The sequence below is a fragment of the Artibeus jamaicensis genome, unplaced genomic scaffold (assembly GCF_021234435.1).
Source record: "Artibeus jamaicensis isolate MK-2021 breed Jamaican fruit bat unplaced genomic scaffold, CSHL_Jam_final contig_603, whole genome shotgun sequence".
In the NCBI taxonomy this organism is placed as follows: Eukaryota; Metazoa; Chordata; class Mammalia; order Chiroptera; family Phyllostomidae; genus Artibeus; species Artibeus jamaicensis.
The window spans coordinates 5445249-5469375 of NW_026521904.1; the positions used below are offsets into that span (position 1 = coordinate 5445249).

General features: G+C 37.5%; 1 protein-coding gene across 11 annotated transcripts in view; it reads left to right on the forward strand.

Annotated features, from left to right (window-relative positions):
• MBD5 (methyl-CpG binding domain protein 5) overlaps positions 1-24127 on the forward strand; it is a 461494-nt gene that overhangs the window by 388605 nt on the left and 48762 nt on the right. For 10 of the 11 annotated variants that reach the window (XM_053670699.1, XM_053670694.1, XM_053670695.1 and 7 more), the window contains 3 exons: positions 17130-17800; positions 21198-21300; positions 22338-22518. In XM_053670699.1, coding sequence (XP_053526674.1) covers positions 17688-17800; positions 21198-21300; positions 22338-22518 — 397 coding nt within the window. In that variant the 5' untranslated portion in view covers positions 17130-17687. Of the gene's footprint in view, positions 1-17129; positions 17801-21197; positions 21301-22337; positions 22519-24127 lie in introns of those variants that run through there. The other variant, XM_053670702.1, reaches the window with a different exon arrangement.

A 24127-nucleotide genomic window follows, 5' to 3' on the forward strand; every position in this document is an offset into this window, starting at 1 on the left:
TATTCATTTGTTGTCTATTCATATGTTTTCTAAACACATGCATACAGACCCACACTTTTCACTCCCTTATTTTTTGTATTTTAATGTATTTTAATAGCAAGCTTACAGGAACAGCACAGAAGAGAGACAACATTAAAAACATGTGCTTGCATGTAGGATGACAACTCAGAAATGTATACTGAATGGATGGAATCTACTGTATGGTTAAAATGCTACAAACACCAGTTAGTTGCCATCCATAAGAAATTTACTCAGTACAAACTGACAGTGACCAGAGGGGAGGGAGGAGGGAGATAAGTAAAGAAAGAAGGGGAAGGGTCAAGTCAAGGAACAGTATTAAAGACCCATGGACAGAGACCATGGAGGGAGAATTGAATGTGGGAGAGGAGGTAGGTTGGGCAAGGGAGAGTAATGAGGGGAAAATGGGTACAACTGTAACTGGACAACTATAAAAAATAATTTTAAAAAGAAAAGAAATTTACTTGGACATCTGGTCAAGATGGAGGCATAGGTAGACACCACTTCACCTTCTTGCACAACCGTAAAAAAGATCACAACTAACCTCAAAACAAAAACACCCAGAACTGCCAAACAAACTGTACGGAAGTCCAAACAACCAAGGATTTACAGAAGCCTTACTCATCCAGATGGATAGAAAGGGTAGAGACCGGGAGCCAAGGCAGAGAGGACACTGTGTGGTGGTGGCAAGGCAGCAGCAAATAGGCCTCTGGCAAACCAGGTGGTCCCACATTCCCATGTGGTGAATAAAATCAGGAGGGATACCTTGGGAACAAGCAATCCCAGCCCCAGGCCAGACCACACAGACCAGGGTTTCTGCACCAGGAACATAAAACCTCATAACTTCTGCCTGTAAAAACCAGTAGAGGTTAGGACAGTGGCATAAACTGCCAGTCTCTTGAGAAAAGCCATTTATAGGGCTGGGACACAAACCCACCCGCTCTGGGAACCACCACCAGGGCAGCAGCTAGAGGGGTGCCAGTTGCTTACCGGAAGGGAATGAAGTGACTGGAAATGGGGTAAGTCATAAGTGAGCCTCAGCATCATCATCCCCATTCTGACCCCACCCTCACATACAGTGCCACAAAGCAGTGAAGCTGGTTGCCCCACCCCATGAATACCTAAGGCTCCACCCCATACAACTTAACTGGTGTGCTAAGACAGGGAGTCAAAGCAGCTCTACCTAATACACAGAAACAAATACAGGGAGGCTGCCAAATGGAGGAGACAAGGAAATACTATGGCCCAAATGAAAAAATAGAACAAAACCCCAGAAAAAGAACTAAGAGAAACAGAGAGAGCCAACCTGTCAAATGTAGAGTTCAAAACACTGGTGATAAGGATGCTCAGAGAACTCACTGAACTAAGACAAAAACATAAGGAAAGAAATGAAGGTTACACTAAGTGAAATATAGAAAAATCCACAGGGAACTAAGAGTGAAGGGAAGGGGTTCAAATCAATAATTTGGAACATAAGAAGAAATAGACAATCAACCAGAACACAATGAAGAAACAATTCAAAAAAATGAGGCAAGAATAAGAAGAGCCCGGAACATCTCCAGAAGTCCCAATATTTGAATCATAGGGATGCCAGAAGAATAGGAAGAGCAAGAAATTGAAAACTTACTTGAAAGAAAGAAAACTTGATAAGAGAAATAGATATACAAGTCTAGGAACACAGAGTACCAAACAAGTTGGACCCAAAGAGGACCACACCAAAACACATCATAATTAAAATGCCAAAGGTTAAAGATAAACAGGGAATCTCAAAAGCAACAAGAGAAAAGCTGGGAGTTACCTGCAGAGGATTTCCTGTAAAACTATCAACTGATTTCTCAAAAGAAACTTTTCAGGTAAGAAGGGACTGACAAGAAGTATTCAAAGTGATGAAAAGCAAGGACCTACAACCCAGATTACTGTATCCCGCAAAGCCATCATTTAGAATGAAAGGGAAGATCAAGTGCTTCCCGGACAAGGCAAAGCTAAAGGAGTCCATCATCACCAAGCCCTTACTCTATTGAATGTTAAAGGGACTTATTCAAGAAAAAGACTATCAAAACTATCAACATTAAAATAACAACAAACTCACAACTATCAGCAACTCAGTCTAAAAAACAAAAACAAATTAAGCAAATAACTAGAAGAGGAACAGAACCATAGCTAGAGAAATCATTCAGAGGACTACTAGTGGGGGAAGGGAAAGGGGAGAATGGGGGGAAAGGTACAGGGATTAGAAGCATAAATGGTAGGTACAAAATAGACAGAGGGATGTTAAGAAAAGTATAGGAAATGGACAAACCAAAGAATTTACATGCATGACCCATGGACATGAATTAAGGGGGTGGATTATTGGAAAGGAAGGAGGGTACTGGGCAGGAAGGAGGCAAAGGGGGAAAAATTGGGGCAACTGTAAGAGCATGATCAATAAAATATACTTAAAAAAAGAAATTGTTCTTAAAAAAATCCAAATACTAGCATTGTCCAGAAAAATTTAACGGGTTTATTTATATTATTATAAAGTTGAATTACTTCACTGAAATATTTTGACTTGCATTAATGCTTTATGTTCTCTGCATTTATATTTTTAAAATTCACATACAAATGAAAATGGAAAAACTGCTAATACCTGCTTTTTGTTCCCTATTTCACACTTGGAATCATATACTTAGTTACCTTTTGACCCCAGCAGAAGAAAATACCTAATGCTCAGAACTACCTATGAAAGGAAGAAGAGATTTGTTTAACAATGAAATGTTTCTCATTATAGTGTATTCTTAAGCACGTTCCCCATGTAGGCAGCATGTTAGCTGTACATCTTTTGGCTTAATTGTTACACATTTAGCATGGATAGCACACAGGTTGGTGTCCTCAAAAAAGGCCAACGAGACAGGCCTCACTTGCCTCCTGCAAAGCACTAACAGCTGCACTTTGGAAGTGCAGATCTGTTTTGAAGTCCTGAGCAATTTGTCGCACCAGTCACTGGAAGAGGAGTTTGCAAATCATAAGTTCAGTGGAGTTGTGATAAATCTAATTTCACCAAGTGCCATGGTACCAGGCCTGTAACGATGAGATTTCTGCACCCCTCCAGTAGAGGGCACGCTCTCGCAAGAGGCTTTGGTAGCCAGTTGCTTCTTAGGTGCTTCACCACCAGCAAATGTGCTGCTTCGTAAGCCCTGGTATAGAGACCTCTTTACTTAACCCCCTTCTCCTTTGGTTGCAGCTTGGAGAGGTAGAGGAGGCTCTGCTGTTAACAGGCAGCACTTCCCTAAATGTTTTTAAAGGCACAAATGAAAGCTTTAACTTGAAGTTAGGTGTCTCAATCATATTTTTTTTTGCAGTCATGTAAAATGGCAAGAGCAAAGAGAAAGTTCAGTTATGTGTAGAAATGTATGTGAATTACTAGATATTATATGGGGGGATCCAATTTACATCTGGGAAGTAAATAATGATTAGAGAAACCTGGAAGGCCTCTCTGAGGAATAGACATTTAAACTGAGAAAAAAATAGATACTGGTTTAGTAGTGAAGAACAAGAAGGTCAAGGTGGAGATGGTAGGTAGTCTACGCAGAAAAGTTAAGGGTGACACCGTGAAGAATTTTAGAACCAATCAAAAGGCTAGCCTAATTTTCTCTCTAGTATTTAGATCATTCAGGTTAACAGGTATTCTTTCCAGCTTTCCATATCTTTTTTTCTCTGCTTAGCTAAAACAGAAAGAGCAATAGCATAATACTAGACACAAAGCTTGTAACTGTTTCTAATAAAAAACTTCTATAATATTTTAAGGATCAGGAAAATATTAATTAGCTATTCTATAGATATAACATTTAAATTTTTAGAAATAGTATGTTTTCCAAGTATAGAGCCAATACTTTTTTGTGATGTACTTATGTTTTTTTAATTTATTTTTGTTGTATTTCTTTTCTTTACCATTTATCCCACTTACACCCTCTTCCACCATCACCCATCCCCACTGCAATCACCACACTATTGTCTATGCCCATGAGTCCTTTTTCCATTTCGTTCAACCCCTCCACCTCCTGACCTCCCCCCACAGAGCTGTCAGCCTATCTCTACGAGTGTGTCTCTATTTCACTTGTTCAGTTCATTCATTAGATTGCACCTATGAGTGAAATCATACTGTTTTCTTCTCCTTTTTTATAAGTAAATAACCTAAATGTAGTGTTTTGTTATTAATACCAAACCAGTCCATAGATGGTAAGAGGATGAGCTACTATAACCAAGTCATTAAAAAAACACAATGACTGAAAAAGAGTTTCTTTCTGTGTCATCTAACAGTGCAGAGGTAGGTGGGCAGTCCAGGATAAGTTGGTAGCTCTGTCCAAGGTCACAGGTTTCTTTTATTTTGTTACTTTATTCCTGGGATGTGTTCCTGCCCATGATGTCAAAGTGGTTCACACTATTGCTCTCAGCTCACAGAAAGGACAAAAGAGAGAGAAGTAGGAGACCAGCAACTTCCTTTGAAGAATGTGACCAGGAAGTTCAGTGTGTCACTTCTGTTCACATCTCTTTGGTCAGAATCTCATCACATGACCATACTTAACTGCAATGGAGGCTGGGAATTACTGTTTTTATTTTTATTGAATATATTGGGGTAACGCTGGTTAACAAAATTTTACAGCTGTCGGGTGCACAATTCTGCACCATATCATCTATACGCTGTATCATATGTTTACTACCCCAAATCAGTCTCCGTCCAAAACCACTTAGCCCATCTGTACCATCCTCCACCTCCCACTAGCCCCCTGCCTCCAAAATTCACATTGCTGTTGTCCCTGCCCACAACTTCCTTCATTTTCTTTTTCTGTTGTGCTCAATCCCTCCACCCCTGCACCCAGGCCCCTGCCCCACACAGCTGTCAGCCTGCTCTCTCTATCTGTGAGTCTGTCCATATTTTGCTTGTTCGTTCATTTTATTCATTAGATTCCACATATGAGTGAAATCATATGGTATTTATCTTTTGCTGACTGGCTTATCTTACTTAGCATAATGCTTTCCAGATTCATCCATGATGTCAGAAAGGATAATTTTTTCTTTTTTACAGCCGAGTAGTATTTTATTGTGTAAGTGTATCTTAGTTGTTTGTCCACTCATCTACTGATGGATACTTGGGCTGCTTCCAAATCTTGGTTATTGTAAATAATGCTGCAGTGAACATAGGGGTGCATATATTCTTTCGAATTGGTGTTTTGGGTTTCTTCAGGTAGATTCCCAGAAGTAGAATCACTGGATCATAAGACAGTTCCATTTTTTAATTTTTCTAAGGAAACTCCATAGTGCTTTCCACAGTGGCTGCATCAGTCTGCATTCCAACCAGCAGTACACAAGGGTTCCTCTTTTTCCACATCCTCACCAAGACTTGTTGTTTGTTGATTTATTGATGGTCGACATCCCTTCAGATTCAAGGTGATATCTCATTGTGGTTTTAATTTTCATTTCTCTGATAATTAGTGATGATTAGCATCCTTTCATGTCTATTGGCCATCTGGATGTCCTCTTTGGAGAAATGTCCTTTCAGGTCCTCTGCCCATCTCTTAATTGAATTGTTTGGTTTTTAGTATTGAGTTTTATAAATTTCTTATAAATTTTTGGACATGAACCCCTTATTAGATGTACTATTGACAAATATGTTCTCCCACTTAGTGGGTTGTCTTCATTTTGTTGATGGTTTCTTTTGCTATGCAAAAACTTTTTAGTTTGATGTAGTCCCATTTGTTCATTTTTTCTTCATTTTCCTTGCCCAAGGAGAGATATCAGAAAAAATACTGCTATGAGAAATGTACAAGATTTTACTGCCTACCTTTTCTTCCAGAAGTTTTATGGTTTTCAGTCTAACATTTAAATTTTTAATCTATTTTTAGTTTATTCTTGTGTATGGTATAAAAAGGCGGTCTAGTTTCATATTTTACACACTATCTTTCCAGTTTTCCGAAAACCATTTATTGGAAAAAGTATCTTTATCCTTTGTATGTTTTTGCCTTCCCTGTCAAATATTAATTTGGCATGGATTTATTTCTGAGGTTTCTGTTATGTTCCACTAACCTATATGTCTCTTTTTATGCAAGTACCATGCTGTTTTGATTACTATGACCTTGTAATATACTTTGGTATCATATAGCATGATTCCTCCAACTTTGTTCTTCTTTCTCAGGATTGCTGTTGCTATTCAGAATCTTTTGTAGTTCCATACTTTTGGAATGTTTGTTCTACTTCTGTGAAATATTCCATTGGTGTCTTAATAGGAATTTCATTGACTCTTTAGACTGATTTGGGTAGCATGGACATTTTAATGATGTTAATTCTTCCTGTCCATGAACTCAGTATGTGCTTCAACTTACTTGTTTTTCAGTTTCTTTCTTCAGTGCCTTAGAATCTTCTGAGTAAAGGTCTTTTACATCCTTGGTTAAGTTTATTCCCAGATACTTTATTCCTTTTGAAGCAATTATGAATGAGATTGTTTCCCTTTCTGAAGGTTCATTACTGATGAATGAACCTTCATTCATGCAGCTGGTTCTGGCCAATGTGGTTCAGTTGGTTGGAGCATTTCCCATAAAGGTCATGGGTTTGATTCCAGGTCAGGGCACACACCCTGGTTGCGGGTTTGATCCCCAGTCAGAGTGCGTACAAGAAGGTGACCAACTGATGTTTCTGTCTCATATTGATGTTTCTCTCTCTCACTCCCTCTCTAAAATGAAAACATGTCCTTGGATAAAAAAAGAAAACACTTTTAAATGAGTTTGGGAGTCTTCTCTCCTCTTAAGGTTTTTTTTTGGAATAGTTTGAGAAGGGTAAGTTAGTTCTTTGAATGTTTGGTAAGATTCACCTGTGAAACCATCTGGTCCAGGACTTTCGTTTGTTGGGTCTTAATTTTTATTACTGCTTCAATTTCACTAATTGTAATCTGTTTCTTCCTGATTCTCTGATTCTTCCTGATTTAAATTTGGAATATTACATGTTTCTAGGGATTTATTCATTTCATGTAGATTGTCCAATTTGTTGGCATATAGTTGTTAGTAATGTTTTCTTACATTCCATTGCATTTCTCTGGTGTCAGTTGTCACTTCTCTTTCATTTCTGCTTTTATTTATTTGGGTCCCCCCTCTTTTATTCCTTGATGAGTCCTGTTAAAGGTCTGTCAGTCATGTTTATCTTTTCAAAGAACCTACTCTTGGTTTTCTCGATCTTTCATATGGTTTCTTTTAGAGTGTATTTTGTTTATTTCTGCTCTGATTTTTATCATCTGTCTTTCTACTCACTTTGGGCTTTGTTTGTTCTTTTTCAAGTATCTTTAAGTGTAAAGATAGATTGTTTATTTGTGATTTTTCTTGTTTTTTGAGATAAGCCTGTAATGCTATGAATTTCCATCTTAGGACCGCTTGTCTTGTGTTCTATATTGGGTTATGGTGTCCTCATTTTCATTTGTTTCAAGGTATCTTGATTTCTACCTTGATTTTATTGTTAACCCATTCATGGTTTAATTACATGTTTTTTCCAAAAACACACAAAGATATGTTTGCTTTGTGTGTTTTTTTTTAGTTTTCCTCTTATGATTGATTTCTAGTTTTATAGTATTGTAGTCAGAGAATACGCTTGATATGATTTCAATCTTAAATTTATTGAGACTTGTTTTGTGACAACGGTAGGTGATCTACCCTAGAAAGTGTTCCATGTGCACTTGAAAAGTATGTATATTCTGCTGCTTTAAAATAAAATACTCTGAAGGTATCAATTAAATCCACTTGATTTAGTGTGTCATTTATAGCCACCATTTCTTTGTTGATTTTCTATCCGGAAGATCTACCCACAGTTGTCAATGCATTGTTAAAATCCCATAGTATGACTATATTACTGGCAGTCTCTTCCTTTATGTCCATCAATATTTGCTTTACATCTTAGGTGCTCCTATGTTGGGTGCATAGATGTTTAGTAGGGTTATATCTTCTTGTTGGATTGTGCCTTTTATCATTATGTAGTGTCCTTTTACATTTACACTGTTCTGCACTGAAAGGACAAGGACATCAAGACCTAGAGAGCTTCAGTGATCAGAGCAGGAAAGATGTGCTTGAGGTTCCTGATACAACCATATAAAACATAAAATGCAAATGTGCTGGAGGGGGTTGGAATGAGTAAAGAAACCCTGGCAGAGATTAGGTCTCTTACAAAGGATCTATCTGAGAGGTGTGTTTTAAAAGAGGTGGCTGCACAGTGAAGATAGGAACCAAGTAGAAATAACAACCAGAGTGAAAATGGGACTGACTGATCCACTGGAAGGTTTTTTTTTTTAATGAAAGATCTAACTGCAAGATAAGTGTGTTCATAAGTAAAAATGCATAGCTTGAATAAATAGGTGAAAGGTGAAGCAGATGGGAAGGCTGGATTAGGGGGATGGCTCAGTGCTATGAAGGAGCTGTTTGAATCATTGATATACACAGATGAAAGATAGTTGAAAAGGGGAAATAACATTTAGGGTTACCGTAACAAACATCATTTAACTAATAATGATGGAAAGATTATAAGTATATCCATTTTTTACCAAATCAAATGATAATTATTTTGTAGCCACTCAGACATTGCTCTCCAAAATACTAATGCTGATGTTGTTGCCTTAATCCAATCATATTCATCACTGTGGGCCCATACTGTTTCGGAATTTAAATATAGGTAGGTTTTATGTGCTCCTTGTTCTCCATTGCAGAAGATGAGGTGTTCACTCTTGCAAATGTAGGAATGGAGTAGACTTCGTATTTAACTGGAAATGTTTCATGGGCTAATGAAACACAGTATTAAAGAGTATAATAATGATTTAGATTTATATAACATATTAAATGTTGGCGTATTACCCCGTTACATAGTCTCACCTTGATAAATGAATAGTTCATTAGGTATTAATTCTCTCCTCCTTGGTATCCAAGTAAACCTACTGAGCACAAGATCAGTGTGTGATGTCATCATAAACATTTATCAGAATTTACTCATATCATGTGATTCAAAAATCAGTTCATTATTTTTACCATTAATTTTGTGTGATATTCAGAATATTTATTATGTTTGATGTTATTCAGAAAAATTTGTGAAGGATATCTGCTTAATTATTTACATGATGTCATATTCATAAAATTTTTTAAGTTATCTTCATGATGTTTTGGGTGTAACATTAAAAATTTGCATCAACACTGCATAGTGAGTTTATTCATAGCCTGACAAGAATGTCAGTAAAGCAGATTGAGAAAAAGGTTTATTGCATTAACATCATGTTTAATTTTTGTGTTGTTGCATTTATTTATTTTTGTGCTTCCTTTAGAAATTCAATTAAAATTATATGTGAGTATATAAACCACTTAATAAATAAAACTCTGATGCATAAAGTTAGCATATTAATTTTCTTAGAAATTCTCCCATACTTTTTCTACAATCAGAGATTATGAGATCATTAGGGACAAATCTAAAGCAAAAAATTCTTTGTATATTTTGTCTAAACACCTACTCATCAACTTCTATTGGCTTATTTTTTAAATGTTTCTTTCATTTTAGACATGTGTTGTTACAACTTTTTATGCCTACCTCATAAAAATCAGAGTATATAAAATTATGTTAACTAATGAGAATATGCATAGTCTGAAACTGGGAAGATAAACTGGTCCTAGAGAGACAAGACTCCTGCCCTGAGGGAGTTTTACATTCCTGTGGGTAGAGATAGTCAATAAACAAACAAACGTTAAAAAAAAATCAGATACTAAGAGGAGTCAGTGAATTAACAAAGTGTGAGCAAGTACTGAGGGTTCACAGAATAGTCCCTGTAACATGGTGACATCTAATTAGAATTCTTTGTGGTCAGAAAAAGCCAGTGTAAAGAAATCAAGTCACTAAAATTCAATTAACCACAAGCCATTTCTCATAGATGAATATGCATGTGGAAAAGAAGCAGGAAAATAAAATATTGGTAGAATTATGACATATATTCTCCTTAGAACATACACAACATTTTTTGAATTAAATTAGTAATACTACTAAAACAGTTTGTGAAGTAAATGTAAATTATGTCGTAAGTATAAGGTCTATCCTTTATCCAGGATATCAGCCTATTATCTATTGGGCTTAGCCCAAGCCTTATGAACAAGGTAGGCCATAACGGAATCTTCAGGAGAAGTGGAGAGAAAATGTTGTGGATAGGTAGTTTTTTATGTTAAATTTATAAAAATTAGAAAAGAGGAAAAACTGTATTTTATAATACAAACCATAAAAATAGAGCTTGACTGAATCTTGAATGATGGGTTTATATAGAAGAGTAGTTACCAGAATCTTGGAGGCACAAAGAATATGTTACTATTTTAGCAAAAGAGGGCACGTATAGGTGTCAGAAGTTTGAGAAATACGGCCTGAAGGGCTTTCTTAAAACTACCCTCTTAGCACTTTAAAGAAATTTATGAAGGGCCCTAAAATTATCCAGTTAATTCTATTTTAACAAATATTGTTAAACTGGCCATAAAGTTATACACAGGAATATTTATCTCAGGTTTATTTATAATTGTGAGAATTTAGGAGAAAAAATCTATATAATTAAAGTATATACAATTATCCAAGACATTTCTATCCAGCAATTAAAACCTGTATTTTGGGAAAATATTTGATGCCATAATAAAATGCTCAGGACAAAGATAAAGTACAAAGTGGTAATGACTCAATATTTAAAGGAAAAAGACACATTTATACTTAGAAAAAAATTGGAATCAATGTAACTAATTTGGAGAGCCATTTGGCACTGCCTGTTAAGTTGAAAATGTGCAGACCCTAACCAAAAGTTAGTGTGATTGATATACCAATACGTAGTTATATACTCATATGATAAAATGCTATTCAGCTTTTAAATATTAATGAATTGGATCAATATATCTGCAACAGAGATAAATCGATATATCTCAACACAGACAGCTCTCAAAATAATGTTGAATTTTATAAAGCAAGTTGCAGAATGCTATATATATGTACAGTAACATTTACATAAAAATTTAAAATAGATACAACAATATCGTATACTGCTGACAGTTACACAGTGGGGAACAAACTTAGGAGAGCAAAGTCCGGAAGCCTGCAGACCAGAATCCTGATGGTGGCTTCCTTAGGGTGGGAGGGAGCAGGGTGAGACTCATGTGGGAAGTATGATTCTAAGTTTTTCTAAAAACAGTGACTGGAAGAAGGTACATGTGTGTTTGCAGTGGTTATTATTCAGAAGTAAGATTACAGTTCAATTTTTATTTTTAAACTTCCCTGCATTTTCCAAATTCACAAAATCGATGTTGAGAAAACTAGTGCCACATAGATAAATAAACAATAGCCAGTAGCTGTATAGTTACTGGACCTGTGCCCCATAGGGGTGTCTAAGGCCCTTACAGAGGAGCTGCCTCTAGAAAGCTGAAGAGTCAGCAAAAAAGGATGCTCCTCCCCCAGAGGAAAGGAAGTCGAGGGCTGGCTGGCTGCGAAGTGTGGACATGTAAAACCGCTCTGTCGTGGGAAGGGAGGATGGGCATCATTCTAAGCCATGGGTCTCAAACTTTTCAGCATGTATCAAAATCACTTAGAGGGCTTGTTAAAAAATAGATTGCTCCCCCTCCAACCCGGCCCCACCCCAGAGTTTCTGGTTCAGTATCTGGGGTCAGGCCTCTGAATTTTGCATTTCTGACAAGTTTCTAGCTGTTATTGACAATAATGATGCTTGTCTCAGGACCATGCTTTGAGAACTTCTGGTATACTCAAAGTGCAGCCATCAGGTATTTGTAGTTCTGATTGCTGAAACATGAGGGAAACATTTGGCAGTAATCACTCGGATGTTATTATCTGGCAGATCTACAAATTACTTAATGGAGCCAGCCAGCCAGTCTCCGAGAAGTTGGAGTCACATGCTAGACAGCAAGCAGACAAAAAAAAAAAAAAAAGAAGTCATCAGATGGTCAGAAAATTCAGAAGTAGACAAAGTGAGAGCTGGTCCAATATAATGATCAAAGACCATTGAAGGGATTTCTTTAGGAAAAGGCAGGTAATAGAATGAGCATTAAAAGGCACTATTAACAAAATACAAACCAGTTCCGTTATCAGGGTCTGTAGCTATTTGACAAAACTGGGAGTCCAGGATGTGACCCTTTTGCTCTCCCCATCCTTTCTCATCCTCCCTCATCCCACTTTCCTTTCTGTTCCCCCACACTGAGCTTTAGTGACAAGTATTAGCCTGGGCTTTGGATAAAGTGGTGTCTTACCATCTTTGTACTACAGCACATGTCATAGTATCAGGTACACAGTAGCTGCTCACTAACTGTTGAATAAAATATGAATAAACACGTATATGATCAGAAGAGGGCATGGTTAAAGATGCAGCGAATGGAAGACAGAAACCGGATGCTATACGTGCAAATGAGAAGCACAGACACAGTGGAGTCAGCCCAACAACACAGATTGCCGGCTTGAGACACCATTTGGGAGTCTTACTACCTGGCACTCTTTTTTATATCCTACACTTTTCCCAATAAATTTTTGCTACTTTTCCCATTGCCTTACCAGTCTTTTCTACACTGATATGTATGGTTCCCCAATTTCAGCTAAATGAGTATACGTTTCATTGTGACATTTTTAATCTGTGTCAAACTGAAACTGCACATAAGGCATATGCCTAAATATGTGACACCATTTACAATAAGGCATTCTCCTGCTTTCCCAACGAAGAGATCCAAAAAGGTCTGGCTTTAACTTAAATGTGTAGACTTCTAGGAACACAGATTAAGCAGTTATGTGTCTGTTTACACTGTTTAATTTGTTGATTGTTATGCATGCATGTTTAAACATATCATCTAAAATATGAACTTTTTATTTAAATTTTTTGAAACAGTTTTAGTACTTCCATATGAATCTTAAATCTTTTAACACACCTTGCTTTCATTAAGTTATTTGAGATATATTACTTTTTTGAATCTGGAGTTGATGCTATCACTGGAAATTTTTATCACAAACCCACAAGTTCCTCTCATATAACATTAGAACATTTTTTCATTCATTTTTAGTGTACTTTCAAGAGTCCCACAATGTAATCATATACTATGTATTAAACTGATAATAAAAAGTCATGTTTACAATCTGGCCAGGGTGGCCCATTGATTGGGCGTTGTCCCACAAACCGAAATGTCAGCAGTTCAATTTCTGGTAGACATATGCCTGGGTTGCAGGTTCAGTCCCCAGTCAAGGCACATACAGAAGGCAGTCAATTGGTATTTCTCTCTCCACATCAACGTTTCCCTCCCTTTGTTTCTCCCTCCCTTGTCCTCTCACTGAAAACCAAAACAAAAAGGAGAAGAAGAAAACAAGTCTTGTTTACCATAACAAATAATACTAGAAATTATGATACAACATTCTCTGCAAAGATTACATACTAAACCATTTTAAAAATTTACTTCCCATCTTTTTTATTTAACAGATCCTTTAAGATGACCTCTTGCAAGCATTCTACACTAGCAGTGATTCCTGCTGGTTCAAGCCAATATGTCCTCCCAAAACAGTACCTTATGATTCAGGAAAGGAATTGAGAGAGTATCCCATAGTGGAAAGGAGCTTGTGAATCTTAACTATGAAGCACCTTCCACTCTAGTATTTAAGAACGGTGGAGAAAAACCTTTTATATTTGGAAATCTACTAGAAGTTTATTTCCTTTTAATTTTTTGCTTTACAATAACAACACCTTTTTCTCTTTAGGCCAGTATGATGATTAGAAAAGAAAAGTAAATCATAGGGGTATGTGGAATCAAGAAGTAACCAAATGTGATTGGATTAACACCTAACTTTCCAGTTGTCGGGTCATAAGAAGTTTCGAAAGATGTGTTTTTATTGTGAGTTAAGGAGGGTTGTGTGAGTGTGTGTAATGCCATAATTATGGGTTGGCCTCCAGTAATTAGAAAGTTGCAAAGGGGGAATTCCAGTCAAGATGACAGCACAGGTAAATGCAGTACTCAAATACTCCCACAACCGCATCAAAATTACAACTAAACTATAGAACAACCATCATTCAGGACCTCCTGAAACTAGCTGAATGGAAGTCCTACAACCAGGGATTTAAAGAAGCCACAACAAGACTTGTAGTTGGGGTGGAGATATAGAACAGGCTGGTTCGACACACACGTAGCAGATAAAAACAGGAAGGATATCCTGACTGTGGAGGTGCCCCCCGAGGATTGAGGGGTGCCAGCCCCACACCAGGCCCCGAAGCTCAGGGTTCCAATGACGGGAGGAGAAGTTCCCACAGCTTCTGGCTGTAAAACCCAGTGGGAATTGAGGCTGAGGGAGATGAAGGGCTTTAAGAGTCCCAGGCATTCCTCTTAAAGGGTCTTCATAAGGAAATACTTGGAGGTACTACCTCTGAGCTTCAGCACTGTGACAGGTGCTCAGAAGGCACCAGGGATGTGTGGGGAAGAACTGAGCTGTCTGGCATCAGGGCAGAAGCTGAGGGGCAGCTTTCTCCCAAACAGAAATGCTGACAGATGCCATTATTTTTTTGGTGAGCCCTTCTTCCCCCCAACAAGCCTAGAGGAAGGTGCCGTATCTAAGTCTCCACCAACCTGGCTATCACTGTTCCCCCAATCCTGGTGATTCCCTGAGGCCACACCCCACCCAATTTACAAGCCCACCCACACCACTCCCAGTTGCTTTTCCATACAAATGACCTCTCTTGCCACAGGCATCAGACTTTCCTGAAATCTCTCAAACAAGCAGCATCTGGTCTCTGTGTATCTGGGCCTCTGGCTCAGTGGCCCCAGGCCCAGCACTAACAGGAGCTGGCCTTAGTTCACAACTTGGCCTCTCCAAGGTACCTCCAAGCCCAGCTCAGGTAGCAGCCATCTGCAAATAATTCTATAGCCCGTTCCAGGTGGCTTCAGGCAGGGTACCGGTGGTGGCTGATCTTGTACCTCTAGGAGGCCCCAGAGCCAGTGTGCCCAGTGGACAGCTTCAGACCACACTGGTTTACAACCTTGCCACCTCCCCCAGCGACACACTCAAGGGGCGGACTGGGTAAGCAACAAAGCCTCACTAGAGCAAGTCCTGCTCCATAGGGTTGGTTTCTGCATAGCAGCTCCTCCACTGTAGTCACAGCTGGTCCTTGAAGCCAGTTTGCGTAAGGGATCAATCCCTCCCAGTAATACCAACAGCAATCAAGGCTGAACTACAACAGACACTTCACACGACCCACACAGGGGCACACCTGAAGCACCGAGGCTGGGTAACGGGGGATTGGGAGGTGGAAGGCTGCACCACTGGGCCCTACAGGACACCTACTACACAAGGCCACTCAACCAGTCTGAGAGATGGAGCAGCTCTACCTAATACATGGAAATAAACAGAAGAAAGCAGGCAAAATTCAGAGACAAAGAGACAGGTCCCAAATGAAAGAACAGGAGAAATCTGCAGAAAAAGAACTAAATTAAATGTAGGTAAGCAAATTACCAGGTGCAGAGTTCAAAACAATGATTATAAGGATGCTCAAGGAACTTAGTGAGAACTTCAAGGAACTTTGTGGGAACTTCAACAGCATGAAAAAGGACATAGAAACTCTAAAAAATAACTAGTCAGAAATGAAGGGTACACTAACTGAAATGAAGAATTTATAGGGAGTTAACAACAAAGTAGATGAAGCCAAGAATCAAATCAACAATTTAGAATTTGAGGAAGCAAAAAACACTCCATCAGTACATCAAAAAAAGAAATGCAGAAAAAGTAAGGCTGGAATAAGGAGCCTCTGGGACAATGTCAGGCATTCCAACATTCATGTCACAGAGGTGCTGGAAGGAGAACAAAATTGAACACCTATTTGAAAAAATAATAACAGAAAACTTTCCTAACAAACCACCCCCCCCCCCCCCCCCCCCCCCCCCTCTCAACTTCCTCAAAATCCCTCCCCCTTTTTCCCCTTAAGTTCCCTTCCCTCTCCCCTCAGAAAACTTTCCTAACTTAATGAAGGAAAAAGACACACGAGCCTACAAAGTGCAGAGAGTTCCAAACAAGTTGAGCCCAAAGAGGCCCACACCAAGACACATCACAATTAAAATGCAAACATTTAAAGAAAAGGACACGATCTTAAAAACAGCAAGAGAAAAGCAGTTATTTGCAAGGGAGTTCCCTTAAGATTGTCAGCTGATTTCTCAACAGAAACTTTGCAGGCCAGAAGGGAGTAGCAAGAAATATTCAAATACAATACACAAATATGTATTGTAGAACTGTACAACTGAACCCTATATAATTTTATTAACCAATGTTACTCCAATGTATTCAATAAAAAGGAAAAAATATTCAAAGTGATGAAAAGCAAGGCCTTACAACCAGGGTTTACTCTACCTAGCAAAACTGTCATTTAAAATCAAAGGACAGATGAAGAGCTTTCCAGACAAGGAAAGACTAAAGGAGTTCATCACCACCAAACCAGTATTACATGAAATGTTACAAGGTCTTCTTTAAAAAGGAGGTGGAAAAAAAAGATTAAAAATATGGACAGTAAAGTGAAAATAAATACATATCTATCAATAATTAAATCTAGAAATCAAACAGGCAGAACAGAAACAAACATACATACAAAGAACATTTGGATGGTTGCCAGATGGGAGTGGGGGTTGCGGAAATGGGTGAAAACGGTGAAGGGATTAAGAAGTAGAAAAGGATAGTTACAGAATAGTCACAGGTAGTAAAGTACAGCATAGGGAATATAGTCAATAATGTTGTAATAACTGTGTGGTATCAGATGGGTATTAGATTTATCGGGATGATCACTTAGTAAGTTCTATAATGCCTAATCACTGGAATATACACCTGAAACTGATAGAATATGTCAATGCAATATGTCAACTGTAACTGAAAAATAAAAAATGATTTTTAAAAGAGTTGCATGTGGTAAAAAGCAAGCAAATTCGGCTAAGTGGATTGTTAGGTGAAGAAAACAAGTTGAATTTGTCATTTTGATGGCAGAAGACATCAAAATAGTTTGGTACACTCATCAGTTTATATATAGAAGTGTGTGGGTTCTCAGTTTTTCAACATTAAATGTACATTTTATATATTTATATATGTTTCAGGCTACGTTATTAGAATTTTGAAGACATGAAAACATCGGATGAACCAACCTGCAACGTCTTGGACTCAGATCGGAAGATGAAGAGAAAGTTTAAAGAATGTGGCCTCTAAAGGCGGGTAGTACCTGGAAATATTAACCGACTCACATTGTAAAAATGAGACCGATTTTTAAACAGTAGAGATTATTTTAGTCCAACATCAAGGTTCAAGACAACATGTTGAACTAAAAACTACACTCCTCCCCTCCCCCACTTCAGACAGGTACCAGCATTGGTCAAATATGGTTTTCCTTAGTCAGAAGCACTCCTTTTCACCCATGTAGGTCATTCTTAGGAATTAAATATTGGTTATTTAATGTAGATTATAATGGGAAACTGATTTTTTCCACAATGGCAGATTTCAAGGACTTGGTTCCAAACTGAGCCGAAGCGTCCCAGTACATTTTGTAGTCTGGGAACAACTATGCTGCACTGGCCGTTTTTGAAGGCCATCATGCCCTGTAATATAAGGATATCATCTTATTGCTGATATCTTTGGAGAGTCCCAAGCAGATACAGAAAATGAATGGAGGCAAGGAGTGTGACGGAGGGGACAAGGATGGAGGTCTTCCAGCTATACAAGTTCCTGTGGGCTGGCAGCGCCGTGTGGATCAGAATGGAGTTCTTTATGTCAGGTGAGCCCTCGTTACTACCTGTGTCACCTCCAAGTCTGCAGTCCCCAAATTAAGGAGGCAGAGTCTGTTCCTCTGAGGGAGCAAAATATTGTGACTGACAGCACCTCAAATAAATTTGAATAAATGAACTTTGTGCTAAAAATATTCAGGTAATTTTAATCTGTACTATTTTGCAATGTAAATTGCCCTAGGTTACAAGAGAGAGGTTTTATGCGTTACTTGTGTTTATATAATGTGTCATTCTGCTTATCACTGTAACAAGGATAAAGAAAAAAATAAAGATTTCTAAAAGAAACATAGGTGCTATTACCACATTCACAAGAGAATGTAAATACCGGAAACAGAGCTAATGTCTCTTGATAATGTGATTCTGTCCTTCATGGTGCTTCAACTGGATTTTCGGATGTAAGGTTCATGTTTTCATCTACAGGCAGTTTTAATTATTACACTCCTTAATGCCTAATATTACATAAAAATTTCCCAGTTTTTTTCTGCATAGTTTTTGAGCTATACCTTTGCATATTATAGTAAAAAAAAATCAAATCATACAAATAAAATGCAAATGCCTGCTCTTTTACATTTTGAAGGCAGGTATCACTGATAGAGCAAGCTGAGTGGAATAACTAAACTGTTGGCAAGGAGTTTCAGTCTTATTTTCAAATAACCGATGCCCAAGTTCCTTACATAGTAGCTTATCAATAGTATATGAAAAGTTACAATGCCATAAATCTTTCTTCGTGATATAATACAAATTATTAGAAATAGACTTAGAACTTTTTTAAAGATATCACATGGCACCAATATATTAATGCTGTTACTTTTAATGCAGTTATGTGTATCTCTGCTTCAGTGGAATTCTCTATTTGTGCAAAGATATATTTATATGAAAGAGGTATTTGCCATTGTATAAACATAAATGATTTCGTGTCATAACTCAAAACTCAGTTCAGATTCTGTCTTGGGTTGGTTTTATGTTAGGTATTTCTTAACAATTAATAATTCTTTTGCACATCAGTTTTGTTTGTTTGCCTCTGGGAATGTTAAAGATGTGCTCTGCATTAATTGGAGTGAAGGAATAAGGAAGCAGGGGCTGTGGAGCTTGTCCCACAGTCGGTAAGGTGGACACATGGGGTGACTTTCTCAGTGTTCATATTGCCCATGCTGTTACCACACTGCCAGAGACACTTGGTTATTAATATAATGTAGCAAGGTGTGTTACTGTTTATATTTATGATTGTTCTAGTCTGTAAGGAGCAAGTGTGTGTTCATCTTAGAGCAACTGACTCTAAGATCTTGATAATCTAATTTTTTTACTTCATCTTCATTCCAGTGAAAGACAGATCAGCTTTCTGAATTGCAGAAAACTTAAGTTAAACCCTGAGGGGTTGGGAGGCAGGAATGGTGGAGGTAAATGCAGACAACTATACTTGAACAACAATAAAATAATGTTTAAAAAAGAAAATGAAATTTACTTTAAAATAAACTAAGTTAAACCACAGTAAGTCTAGGAATCTGTAAGTTATCTTTTCCATGATTGTCCAGGCATAAGTAGACTTCACTGTGTATTAGTGTGAGGTAGCGTAAGTTCTCCAAATCCAGGTCTTGCACTAAGAATTCTTCTCACAACTAACTCTGCCAGATAAGGTAAAACACTTTCAAATAAATTAAACCAATATGGGTTCGATCTGTTTGTATATAACTGGTGACATCACTACCTGAACCCGTATAGGAGGCTAGCCCCCTTCTCTAGCCCCCTTCTCTGTGTGCAGTTTGCTGGTAATTTTTAGGTTTGTCTTCAGTTGCTATGCCTCAGGGAGGCATTGAGGCTGCACAGTAGATTTGCCACCTGCTTCCAACCTCCTAAGCTTTATCTATGCCTTAAGACTTGTAACTATTTTCTATGTTAATTATTATTCCCAAAAGTTAATTAAAGAGGTACAACTAAAGAAAAGAACTGAACTGACTGACTGAGAGGAAGTGTTTTTAAAGTGTCTGGAGTACTCTAATAGAATTTAGGAGCTTTTGTCTTTGGTTTTAATGTTCCAGTTAAATTCCTCTAGGGTTTAGTCTGTACATTTTCTTTAACTATAAAATGTTAGGCAATTTCATGTCACAAAACTCATGAACTTTTCAAGTAACTCTTTGGCGATCTTATTTTATTTAAATTAGTAGGGCTCCGAAACATCTCGTCCTTACCACCGGAGTGGAACTCAAGTCTATAATATGGGAATTATTACTTTTTACAGACCATTTGAAAAAAAATTGTTAGCCTAAGTAAATGAATGAGTGAATCGACAAAGTTGAGAATTTTAATTGAGGTTTTCTACATGCATAAGTCACTTACATGATTGTCCATAAGTAAAATATTAATTGTATTTTAAAGCTGGTCCATTTATAGATGCAAACTACCTGTAGTAGAGTAGTCTACCCCAGTAGTGTAATGCTCTATATTATTTCTGGTCAAGTCCAGATTTGACCAGAAGGCTCAAGTGAAGGTTTTGGTAAGTAGCCAGAAATAAAAGGTATTCTTGAATAAAAAGTATATAATAATTTTCAAGGTTGTAAAATTAATATTTTAATAATAAACATCTTAAAATGCAAATGATCAGTTTTAAACTAACCCTCGTTGTGAATAAAAATTGAATAAAAGCAAAGAGTGATAACTTGAGAACACGGCCCATTTACCAGCCAGAAGCCCTGGCAGGTGCCTCCCTAGCACCGAAGCCCTGCTTCCTCAAGAGCCCCCTCAGCCTTTGTCAGATCCGCCCGGCTCCTCGCTCCTTGTCAGAATGGTTCGGCTCTTCGCAGTAATTGGAGTTGAGCCGCACAGATCTATCTTCAAAGAAACACGTGGATGAGGGAGAAGAAAAAGGAAACCTATTTTTACATAAGGGCAACTTGGTTGTAGTCTCCGAGATTAATGGAGAGAACTTGCTAGCTCCAGCTTTTGTACACTTAGTGACTTTCCAGTTTGACCTCCAGTGTGTTCCTAAATTTCCGTTTTCCCTCCAACAGCTCTAAGTGTACATCTTCTGGTTTAAAATGATAATGATTACTTTCATGGAGTTTTCTTGTTTCTTGCTTGCTTGTGCTTCAATCGTCTTTTCCTAAGAATAGCATTTTCCCCAGTCTAGTCCAGTTTTGGTTTTCAGAATACTTCTGTTTAATTTTCTGTGAAGATCTGTATTTTTCTGAGAAATATTTTGGTTCACAAGAAAGAGTGATAGTGCTGAAAGACTATAATTTAGTAGCTAACATAATATTGACAAAGGAAATGCTTTTCCTTAGTAGGAAAATATTACCCCATGAAGGAAGTAAGACTATAAATTATGCCTTTTTTCACATAATATGTGCAGTCAGAATTATTTCCTGATGTTTTGTAAAATTATTTTTACAGTCCCAGTGGGTCTTTGTTATCTTGCTTGGAGCAGGTTAAAACATACCTGCTTACTGACGGAACATGCAAGTGTGGCTTGGAATGTCCTCTTATTCTTCCCAAGGTAACCATTTCACAACAGATCTCTCAGCGTTTTTTTATTTTTTAGGTGTTTTGTGTATTTGCGTTTCTCATTTGACATTTCGTTTTTACATTACTTCTCCAATCACATGTTACTTCTAAAGTCTAACTAGATATCTTTTGCATGCATTTTGGAATACTTAGTGATTGTGGAAAATGGTTCAAATCCTGGAGTCATTTTTAAATATTTTATGTTAAATATTTTGTTAAAACCTCTTCTGCCCATTTTATTAGAACTGTACCTATGTTCACCATTTAATAGTGCAGTATTTTCTTAATAGTGCAGTATTTTCTTTCCCTACTATAACTGTTCAATCTAAAATGATAATTCTGCCACCAGTGTTTCTAAAGTCACAAAGCTAACATGTGAAACTGTTTTACTTCTTTGCAAGGTAGAAAGTAAAAATTGTGATAAATGACAAAATATTACTACTCTAGAAAGAGACTGTGTTCTCCAAGGATCTGTTATGGTGCCGGTTTTAGAACTTGGGTTAACAGACACCTTCTTTCTCTTTATGTGTGTGTCACATCATTCCAAAAAGTTGATTTGAAACATCTCATAAGTATGTACACAATAGATAGTATTTTTTTAAAACAGAGAAATAGATTTTTAATAGGTGAAAGGGAATGTTAACATAGTAATAAAAGTAAGCCAAAGGAAAAGTTAGCATGTAGAAATGTCAGCTTGGATTTCAAATTGAACTTCATCTATTTTTTGTACTGTTATAGCATCAGGAAATATCTATATTAGCAACATTATCAGATAGTATATCTTTGCATGCATTTATCTTGGCTATCTTAGAATTAGGATAATTTTCATTACATACTGTGCCGCTAAAAACCAAGAGTTCAGCAAAAGTATTTACCAAGTTATATAAGGTTGCTTTTCTTAAATTTAAAAACTGGAGAAAATTTTATTCAGATTTGTGGCTTAATCTACATAAAGAAATTCTTTAAACAAAGGATCTTTTCATTTTATGCTTTTACAACATACTCTAAACAAAGGCCATCCTTTTCCAGGTGTTTAACTTTGATCCTGGAGCTGCCGTGAAACAAAGAACTGCCGAAGACGTTAAAGCAGATGAAGATGTCACAAAGCTATGCATACACAAAAGAAAAATCATCGCCGTGGCCACACTTCATAAAAGCATGGAAGCCCCACACCCTTCTCTGGTGCTCACCAGTCCCGGAGGAGGAACAAGTATGTAACCCCGGGGAGGGTTCAGGACTTTGCCGCCCCACCACTCCTCACCAGTCCTGGAGGAGCCATGAGAAATCACTTTGTCAAGCATTTTCCAAGCCCACTTTTCAAACATGCACATGGCTGTTAAAGTTATGAATGTTTTATCATTTTATTACAAAGAGCAAATTCACCCCGAAAAATCTTCCAAGAATTTCTGAAAAATTCTCATCAATTTGTTTCCCAAAATTTCCTATCCAAATAAATCATCTAGTTACACAATTAGACTAAGCATTCATTAGCACATAGAAATGTTATGCAGATATAGAGCTCAGCTAACAAAAAGAAAGTGCCACAGATTTTTAGGAAACTAATGCAGCCTTTATTGGAGTGTGTGGTATCAAATGTTCAAATGCAACTAGCAGTATTTTCAAGAACTAGCAGTATTATTTTTTCTGTCATTTAACAGCTATTTATTGAGCACCTACTAACAGATCTTACCTTGTCGGCAGCTTTTTGTACCTTCCCCATCGTGCTCGTATGTATGCATGCATGCTTTCACTTTCTAAAAAAAATTCAAAGGTGCAGAAAACTTGCGTGAACAGTTCACTGAATGCCACATACCCTTCATCTAGTTTCCCTAAGTAACCATTTTGTTACAGAAATTGCAGATGTTGTAAAAATTGACCCCTAAATAGTTCAGCACACAAGGACATTCTCCTCATAAACCAAAATCTAATTATCACATTCAGGAAATTTAACACTGATACAATATTATCTAATATGCAGTCTATATTCAGATTTCTCCAGTTGTCCGAATAATTTGTTATAGTTAGTTTCAATCCAGTTTTTTTAAATTCAGGATGCAATCAGAGATTCTGCACTACAGTTAGTTGCGACATTTCTCTAACCTACACCAATTCCTCAGTCTCTTTCATTCTTTCCTGGCATTGACATTTGTGAAGAGTCCAGGTCAGGGTTGTAGGATGTTCTTCAATTTGGATTTGCCTGATTGTGTCCTCATATGTATATTCAGGTTAAACCCTTTTTGCTAGGAATAGTGCACAGGTGATTTTATGTCCTCCTCAGGAGACACATAGTGTCAGTTTGCCCCAAATGGATGACCTTAAGTTTGATGGCTTGGTTGTAGATATATCCATCTGATTACTGCATTGTTAAGGTACCCTTTCCCTTTACAATTAATATGTAACATGTGGAATTATCCTTTGAGACTGAGGAACTTCTTTTTGTAAGGGCTAGAGTATTAACTCTCTCTAAAATATTACAATCTACTCAGCACCTAAACAGTAATAAAATTCAGAATAAAATATGGCCAAGTGCCAAAACATTTGTTTATGAAGGAAAAGTGATGTTGTTTTGCAAAGCTTTGAGAAAAGTAGAGATGATGAGGATAGCCTGTAGTGATCAGAGAAAGCAGATTTCAACCAGTCTGGGGAAGGGTAGGATTTAGACATATGAAGGAAATAAGAAAGTTCTTGTCCCGAATCCGTAGAAGTGATGATGGGGAAACTAATCTGACTGGAGGGAGAGTTAAGCCTGTGTGGGTAAATCGGGGTCCCGTGCAGACTTTCATACAGAGAGGAGCGGCTGTGACGTCACACAGGTGCAG